The 9648-nt window shown below is 34.3% G+C and overlaps 1 protein-coding gene across 1 annotated transcript; it reads right to left on the bottom strand.

The window, feature by feature from the left end:
• Window positions 1–219: 219 nt before the first annotated feature.
• On the bottom strand, window positions 220–4377 carry LOC110114196 (elongin-C). The gene is made up of 3 exons (XM_020846989.2): window positions 4159–4377; window positions 3968–4073; window positions 220–528 (listed from the first exon to the last, which is right to left on the bottom strand). The coding sequence occupies exons 1-3, from the start codon at window positions 4268–4270 to the stop codon at window positions 450–452; spliced, it is 297 nt and encodes a 98-aa protein (XP_020702648.1). The 5' UTR covers window positions 4271–4377; the 3' UTR covers window positions 220–449.
• Window positions 4378–9648: the final 5271 nt, after the last annotated feature.

The following is a 9648-nucleotide window of genomic DNA, read 5'->3' on the forward strand; positions in this document are numbered from 1 at the left end:
CTAATAAATAGAAATAATTATATTTGATTGCTTATGGAGTGATAAATAGCCCGTCATTGAGATGCATGCTTGCTAATACATATAAATAATTATAATGATATAACAATAAATATGAATATTTCTAATTATAATTATATAAATATTCGTAAAAATCCCTCTACAAAAATGATAAGCAGAGAGATCCCCAACCAACTTTTTATTAACAGAAGCAAGAAAAAAGAAGCCAAAACTAAAGAGTTATGTTGCAGTTGGCCCTATGTTTTCTTTGTAAAAGATAAGGCCTCTTTGGGAAAAAAATGTCAAAGTTAAGCATGTAAAGCAGCACTATAATCATTGTAAGGCAAATATTTCTCAACTATGCAGAAGAAATTTATCAAAGTTTGATCAGCTTTTATAAAGGCATACATACAAGCAGATCATCTAATAAGCAGAAAGGAAGGCATAGTTCCTCAAGTGTGAAGATAATTTGCTGCCATCATCAACTCCAAAGTTATCTCAGGCTCTATATGAAACTCGGTTTCCTTGCCACTGCCATATAGATTTACCAAAACAGGCGATGAATTAACATATAAATGTAGAGAAAACAACAATAATTAAAAAATATAGACAAAAAGATATATTATAAGATGTTTTAAAATACCCAGAATAACATAAGATTTGACTTGAAAAGATTATTGGTGATTACTTGTAAAGAGGACAGTGACAACAAAAGAGCGCACACAAAGTTCTAAAACTTAGGCAGAACATAAGGAGAGAAATTATTCTGTGTGGAGACCAAATGGCAAGAACCGTTCGGATTTGCTGCGTTTTAGCTGCCTTTTACTGCACTTTTGTAAATACTCAGCAAAAAGACAGCAAATATGCATTCATAATTGTATATTTGCTGTCATTTTGCTGAGTATTTGTAAAAGCGCAACAAAATGACAGCTAAAGTACAATAAATATCCTACTAATTGAAAATTTGCTGTTATTTTGTTGCATTTTTACAAATACTCAGCAAAAGGACAACAAAAAGGGCATTCATCATTGCATATTTGCTGCCCTTTTGTTGAATATTTACAAAAACGCGGCAAAAGGGCAACAAATTTGAACAATTCTTGCCGTCTGGTGTCCCCACAGAATAATTTCTCGAAAATAAGACATTTCATTTTCCACACTCTATAGTCACCCTTTTGTCAGATAATTAAATTAGAAATAACAGATTAAAAAGTTTTTTTTTTAATATTAAAAAGATTGGTTATAATGACATCTATTGATGACAAGACAGTAGGAAAGGGATTTAAGTAGTTTGGGCCATTAATTATGGACCAATAAGATGGATGGATAAATTTAATTTTGAAGTATTAGGAAGAAAAAGAGGTGGATTAAACGGAATTGAATAGAACTTGTAAAAAAAGATTTATATGAAATGGGACTTAATAACAAATGCAACATTCAACAAGGACAAATTGAGAATGGTAATTCGTGTCGCTTAACCCAATCTCTTGGGATAGAGCTAATGATAATGGTGATACTATTTTGTTACCTAGTATATCTCTTGGTAGAAGAATGATTGATGCACGAGCATTTTTTAAGGCTACTTCACAAGAGACTCAGTTTACATGCAACTAAAGAAAACATCATTATATGAGAATCAATCGCGTGAATTGAGGCATGAGGCATAATATCACGAGCTTGCAAATTCTCTCAAATCTCATCAAATTTCATGGTCACTCAAATCTTAAGCAAATCTCCTTAAAGTCAAAACCAAACTAATTCCCTACATAATCAAGTTTTCATACTATGAATATAATTTTATCATTATGCATCTAATTTTTACATATAAGTAGACGATTTTCATGAGGTCAATGAGATTTACAGCTTTTCAGAAGAAAATTTTCTCACATTTTGTCAACAAGACATACCAAAAAACAAAAAACGAAACAAAAACAAATATAAAAACATGACATCCATAATCCAAACCTTTTAGCTCCCCTCCTTGAATGCCTCTTATGTATGAGGGGGAGATTAGTGTTAGGTTTATACTTGATTATTGTGTTATCTTGGATTTTCTTCTTGGTTTCTTGGGCTCTAGATTCATTTAGAGATTGGGAGATAATGATCATCCTCTCAAATTGAGGATCAATTGTATCTGTCACTTGTATCTGCATTGTTTTTTTCTGTTGATTTGATTTCTACAATAAAAACTATTGATTTGATTGTTCTTTCATTGGAATTGTTGAGATTTTCTGGCTGATTTTATCAATCTTGTATTCTTGTTAGGATATATTTGAAATCTTCAAGTATTTCCTATCATCATGAACTTAACCCATGTCGCTCCCCCTTCTTGGACACAATCATTTTTTGTACTGAAAGGCCATAAATGAATCCTCAAGACCCTCCCACATTTAATGCAGAACTCGTTTACCCATGGGAGAAATACCGCTCTGTGAAGACCAATACCATGCAAATACCGGTACAACTCGGTATTTGCTCGGGATTTGCTCGGTATTGCTAGGGATTTGCTCAGTATTGCTAGAAAAAACTCGGTACAACTCGGTATTTGCTCGGTATTGCTAGGTATTTGCCCGGTATTGCTCAATATTGGCTATTGACGAGCAAAATCGACCAATACCTATCAATACCAAGCAATCCTGGGCCCGTTCCGGGTCGGGTTGTCGGGGCGCGCGGTAAATAATGAAAACGCGTAGCGCGATTCTACTGGCGGCCGAACGTAGAGTTGCGTACGTTCACCGGACCAAATAAAAGTTCCATTACAAGGGTGTTGTAAAGCCTGGGGGCATTAAACCATACCAGTTTTTGAAGTACATTTGGACCAAGCCACAAATTGTCATTCAAAAAATATTATAAATATCTAAATAAATGTAAGTGAGGAATTATTGATAGAAGAGTGAAACACTAAACCATGTGAAAAAGAGAATAAAAAAACTAATGAAAACATCGGGTTCTACATTCCTTACCATGCTTAAATTATAAACTAGCATCTTAATTTTGACCTTAACTTATAAACATCAAATGATTTTAACACCTTATTGGAATATAAAAAATAATACTCAATGACACATCAAGCAAATGCTCATAACTTGATTATCTCATAAACCTAGAAGATTGACATACTCTACCTTTGGTAAATTATTTGAAAAAGATTTTCATATCACCATCATGGCTCCATAACAACTATTTTGGGTCGATATTATAAATCATCATTTTTCATTCATCACTGTTATGTGATGTTGGAGATATAAAACCTTCACAAATCATTTTGAAGAACTTATATCCATGTTATCTTAGGTCTCCCACTTTTCAATCCTAATTCATTGAAAATAATTTTATCAACTAGCCTAATAGTCGCATTTCTACATCTCATTGTACATGTCTTAAAAATCTAAGTTATTTCCAACTGAGTCATTTTCAATATATATCACTCCAACCTTTTATTTAATAAAATTCTTTCATAATTTATCATTTTTCTATCATGCAGCCATCTTAGCATTATTATATCTACTACACTCAACTTAGATATCAATGATTCTTTTATATGCCAATATATGAATCCAAAGAATGTCTGTGTCATAATTACAGTTTTATTAAATTTAATTTTAAGCTTCCATGGCATCCATTTATAACCTAAAATTTCGAGTGACAATGCAAGAACATAATCATACAAGTCATTCTCAATAATCACCTCTTCAATCTACCTGAAAAACTCATAAGGCAAACAAAAAAATCAAAGTTGGTAATTGTGTATTTTAGAAACCAAAATTTCCTGCTGAGAATGTATATGATAGGAATCTTAATCATATTTGGCATGTATAAAACGACGAGAAACTTCAACTTCTCAACTTAATCAGAATATAAGAAAATCCAACCCATTTAAATCATTCTCAAAGTCCAGTTAATTTTAGAGCAAGTGCAATTGCCGTTTAGAAAAAAAAACATGAAAAGGAAGGAAATGACAGATAGATACCTGGCAAATTGAAGCGACCAATAGAAATATTGGCAGATTTTCTCCAGAATTGGAGTGCTGATTTCTGGAAAAGTAACCTCACCATGCTGCGTCTCCGCGAAGCTACCTATCACACGAGATCGAGAAAAGCCGCGATCAGGAAATAAAAACCCTAACCCCGAAATCATTTTCCTTGGAAAGGAAGATAGAACCTGGAGAAGTGAGCATGTTGCGGATCGTGTGGGAGACCATGGCAGCCTTCTTATCGACAACGAACTCGAAGCCCTCGGCGCTAACGAGCTTCACCGTGTCCTCTTTCTTCATCTCCTTGATCTATACTTCTCTCCCCTTCTGCCCTCCTCGATGCGACGGTCCTCTGGTTTCTCGGGCCTGAGGCCCATTATAAAGCATCGAGGAGTAGCAGCGAACACCAAGCCCATGGACGCCAGAGCTGCGGACGATACCATTTCAACTTCCATAAAAATTGGATAGAAATCAATTTTGAACCTAATCCATCTGATTTTGTGTGAGCTTCTCATTTTAATTTCAATTTAAATAGAAATTAAATATTAAAATATAATAAATAATAGATTTCAGGTTATTCATATAGTATCATTTTGCTATACATTAATCTAATTACAGCTCATTTGGGATGAAATTTTGACCAATTTTATAAAGTTGAGAAACTAAGGTTTCATTTAGGATGGTTTTCTTATTGCTTAATAAAACAGTTTTTAGTACATAATTAATTTCTATGTTAAAAAGTATACAATTAATTTTTTTACAAAAAATCGCTTTAAGAAGTACTAAGAAAGCCGTCACAAATGAAACCTTAGAGTCTACCACAATATTCTAAATCGAGAATATGATAAAGCCCTATATGGGGGCTACCATAGAATTATAAATACAAATTATCATAAAATCTTAAATGGAGACTATTGCAAGCTGGAACATTTACAGTGATAGAAAGATATAGAGTTTAGCGTCCAAATTTTATACGAAGATCCATAATACATATAGATAAAGAGAGGGGGGTGGAGGTCGGGGGGATCATAGTTAGTGGATGACAATGGTCGAAGGGACCATGGTCGGAAGGTGACAAATGCCAGAAAGATCGTGGTTACTGGACCATGGAAGTCGAAGCAGTGTCTTGATGGCAGCTGGGTGGAGGTCTGGCGATGGCCAACCACGGGCGGAGGTTTGGCCTATATCAGTAGCCGAGCGGTGGTCTAACGATCGGGTGGAAGTTTGACAACAATTGATGGCCGGGTGATCGTCCGACTGAAGTTCGGAAGGCGATCGACAGTAGTTCGCCAGCTGTGGTGCATAGGTGGAGCTTTAGATCCTTGAAGCCACGTAACTCTCTCCAATCTCCATCCAAAAGTCCAAACTCCAAGCTCCCTTCTTATAGAAAGTGGGGATTTATTTTTAGATTTTTTTAGAGTGGCACTTCCTATAAATATTGAAAAGATCTGAGGACAAATTTGGTGTGCTCCATTGGACGGTCCACATTGATCACCTCGATCATAGAGTGTTTGTCAAACATTTTTGTTACCAAATGATGTCAGAATTAAACCATCTTAGCCTTTCTAGATTCATCTCGTCGAGCCGCTAGATTTGAATATAAGCATGACATATTTAGAGGTGATTTAATCCTCCAATTAATGTTTGAAATCTTCCAAATATTCTTCGGTCACTTGATTTGGAATTATTTGGGCTTGAATTTGACCGATTTTGAATACATGCAATCCAATATAATGTTTAAATAAATTTTTAGACAAATATATGCAATCCAATATAATAAATAATGCTTCACAGAAAATCCTTTGAACCACGCATATTGAGACCAATTCAGAATCGGTAAATTTGTAAGCTTTGGAATTGGAAAAACATTCTTCTATATTCTAATGAATTTTATCTCAGCCGTATGATATGGGTAAATTCCAGATTGAGTTATAAAAGTTTGGTTTTGGATAGCCAATGAATGAGGAAGTGTTCATTTTCTATGTTGAATAATGGAATTCATTGATGGACTAACTAAAAAGGCTATATATAGTTTTGAATTCCTTTAAGAAATTGGACATCTTAGTAATAAAAGCGTCCAAAATGTCCTCAGATAGGATAAGTTTAATAAGAGTGAATTACTCAAATAGAATAAAGATTGGTGGGTGTAATGGTAGGTGATGGGTAGACCTGTCAATATTGGCCCCAACCCGCAAATTCGGCCCGAACTCGACTTGAAAATTTCAGATCTAGCGGTGGCATAAAGTTGTTCAATTAACAGGAGAGTGACTTATGCTTCGTTTGGGACTGCTTTCTTACTGCTTCTTAAAGCAATTTTTTAGTATAAAAATTTTATTTCTTGTACTAAAAGCTACTTTAAGAAGTAGTAAAAAAACCGTCCTAAACTAAGCCTTAAGAGGCACCCTCCTCTCGACCCAATAAGTTGATAGATCTCTAGGAGAACCTCTCTTGGCTACCTTCAACAAATCATAGCATGACTTTAGTTAGCCTGTTTGAGTTTGGCAGAAGTGCAAGGCTTTTATGATCTTGTAGTTAAATTTTAGCATAATCTTTGATGGTAGGAACACATATGAGGGAATCTACAATAGAAGCTTTTTACATGTAGAGATTTTGCTAAAGAAGGGTGCTAAATGAATGAGTGATCTTCAAGAATAAGTATTTACACATCGTGGTTAGTTATGGCTGATGTACAATTCTTAGGGCTGCAAGCCAACTGAGAGTTCAACAAGCTACTCGAGGTTCGGATTGATTAAAATTTGTTTGTGGTCGTTTAATTAAGTAATAAGAAATCTTGAATTTTTTTTTTAATGCTCAATGCTTTAATAAATAAGCTTGAACAACTATGTATTTGACTCATTTATGTTCATGAACTATATCGTCCGAAGCTCGTGAACATACTCGATAAGAAGCTCATTATAAAGCTTGATTCTTGATTAATACAAAAGTTTAATGAATCTAATATAAATATTTTATGTTTATTATAATTTAAATATATAATAATTATTGTTTAATAAATTGTAAAATTAATTAAATTTTATAATATAGATTAATAAAAATGCATCATAAATATCTATTAATTGATATTATATTATTATGTATAATTTCATTAAATTATTTTTATTTTATGATATTATCTAATCATATATTTATATTTTATACCTTTTGTTTTAATTCCTCACCGCTTAGGTCAAATATCATAGGGCCTCATAGAAGAATTATAACTTGTTTGTTTGTGAAAGAGCTTGTTTGGTAATTCGAAAACACTGAGCTAGATGTATTCGTGAACAAATTTGTTTGATAATTCAAAAACTCTTGCTAGATATGTTCGCGAGTATTCCTGTTAGGTAGTAAAAAACACTCGCTATATATGTTTGTGACCATAGCTAGAAATGTTCGTGAATGTGTTTGTTAGTAGGATCGATAAAGCTTGATAAAGTTTGTTTGTTTAAAGCTCAATAAGTACAAAATAAATCGAACATGAACCAAACACAAATCAAATATGAACATCCATCAACTTAAACGAATCAAATTTTAACACGAACAAGAAAGCTCAAATCGAACTTGAACGAGCACAAACAAGCTGATAATAAACTAACACAAACATAGACAACCAAATGCTCGACTCAGCTCCTTTCATTCACAGCCATAGCATTCAACAAACATAATTTTCGTAGTTAACTTGGAGGGGAAATATGAGGAAATCATCAAAGGATGGCCAACTTTATATGAAATTCTTTAGCTCTATATTGAAAGGCGCACATTAACCATGAAAAATGATATGTATAACTTACGTTTGACCATAATGCTTGGGTAAATAAATGTCAACTTCAGAATAATCAAGGAGCTTTTAAATGAAGGCAAGAAGAATAAAAAAAAGGAATTTTTATTTTGAAAAAGTATGAGGAGAATAAAAAAGAGAATAACAAAAATTGAAGAGTACAAATAGTTTTATACTCTTGGTCATGTTGACCAACAAGAAAAATTAAGGCCAAACAAATAAAAAAAAAGGTTAAAATTATTTATTATAATCCACACGAAGAGATAAAGTAGGAATGTCAAATTTTGACGCGACCCGAAACATGACTCAAATCCGACCTGAAAAAATCCTGGTTTGAGTTGACCCGGATAGCAAACGGGTTGGATTCGGGTTCGAAAATCTGACCATATTAAAGAGTTTCAGGTCGAGTTTGGGTTCGAAAATCTGACCCGATTTGAGTTTCGGGTTGGGTTCTGGTTGAGGCGAAAACTTGAACTCGACTCGAAATTGACCCGGAAACTGTTATGCCCATGTCTGCTGCTTGCCCGCCCTGCCCACAAAATGACTAGATTCTGCGACACGTCGCTCAATCCGTCAGTCGCGTACTCGCATGTCACATATGAGAGTCTCTTTGCCAATTCACCTCCTTCGAGGTCGTCGCCGCTCTTTGCGTCTGCTGCTCGGCGTGCCCTCCCGTCGCTGCTCCTTTCAAATCTGAAATCCTTTATCTTCCTCCTTCGGCAACGGGATCTCATCATCTTCCTCCGATGATGTTCCTTCCTGTCAAATCGGAAGGCGGGCAGGACAACTCACCGGCTTGTCGGAACTGGAAAGCTCGACGATGTTCCTTCATGTCAAATTGGAAATCCGTGTCGGGTGACCCGAATTTGAAGCAGGTCGGGTTCGGGTTGAGATAAACAATGCTGGATCGGGACAGTTTCGAATTCAACCCAAATCTGACCCATGATCCGAAATTAACACCCATAATAAAAAGTAATAATACCTAAAGGTTTGCTACTTTTTTATGGCTGCCTCAGTAGCAACATAGAGTAAGAAATAGCCCAAATATCATCCTTATCTTATCTAAAGCGTCAAGTCCCCACACAGATTGATCCTAAAGCGATAGATAATATGACCGAAAGGGAACCATGCAAATATATTTGTAGGATTTTCGTATGTGTCTCGTTGGATATGATGCGATTCTCCATTGTCTCCTTCTCCTTCCACTCCCTGTGGCCAATCCACTACTGAGTTTATCTCTTCTAAATCAACGTTTTTTTTTTTTTTTTTTGGAAATTATTTAATTAGTGCGTGTGTAAGGTAAAGCATATTTCGCATTTATTTAATTAAATTAATAAAAATATAAATTACATACTATAATATTAATAGTTTATTCGTGTTATCGTGTATGGGTCCATTACGGCATGGTCCCATTACCATCACGGCATGGTCACACGGTCTCCTGTGGGCTCCTTATTGCTTTGGGCATTTTCCAACCAAAAACTCAAATTTTTACTCTAAAATGACGAAAAACTTCAAAATACCGTAATTTATCTCCAATAGAACTCTATTTCTCTTTTTTCCAGCGCTAAAAACATCTATTTTATTTCGCGTCTTTCCTTTGAAGCTAAAAATAGAGCGATTTTTTGGCGCAAGTAAACAGTCTGACATTAATATTGATGATCCATTGGAAAAAAGCCACTCCATACACCTGAATGCAGCTCGGCCGGAGAAGCTCTTAGAGCCAATAGAAAATGAAAAAAATTTAGATGAAATTCTGATCAATTTTTTATCAAGAGTGATATTTCAAATTTGTTAAATTTATTTTGAAATGGTTATAATATATGAAAAAATTAATTAAAAATTATATTATATTCATCTTCAAATAAAATTAAAAAATTTATTTCGAGATTTAATAAAA

This window comes from Dendrobium catenatum, unplaced genomic scaffold (genome assembly GCF_001605985.2).
Source record: "Dendrobium catenatum unplaced genomic scaffold, ASM160598v2 fragScaff_scaffold_716, whole genome shotgun sequence".
NCBI classification, from domain to species: Eukaryota; Viridiplantae; Streptophyta; class Magnoliopsida; order Asparagales; family Orchidaceae; genus Dendrobium; species Dendrobium catenatum.

Coding starts and splice junctions, on each gene's coding strand:
- LOC110114196 (XM_020846989.2), bottom strand. CDS start 4,270: ATGAAGAAAGAGGACACGGTGAAGCTCGTTAGCGCCGAGGGCTTCGAG. Junction 4,074..4,158: donor CAACATGCTCACTTCTCCAG/GTTCTATCTTCC, acceptor CTCGTGTGATAG/GTAGCTTCGCGGAGACGCAG. Junction 529..3,967: donor TGGTCGCTTCAATTTGCCAG/GTATCTATCTGT, acceptor TCTATATGGCAG/TGGCAAGGAAACCGAGTTTC.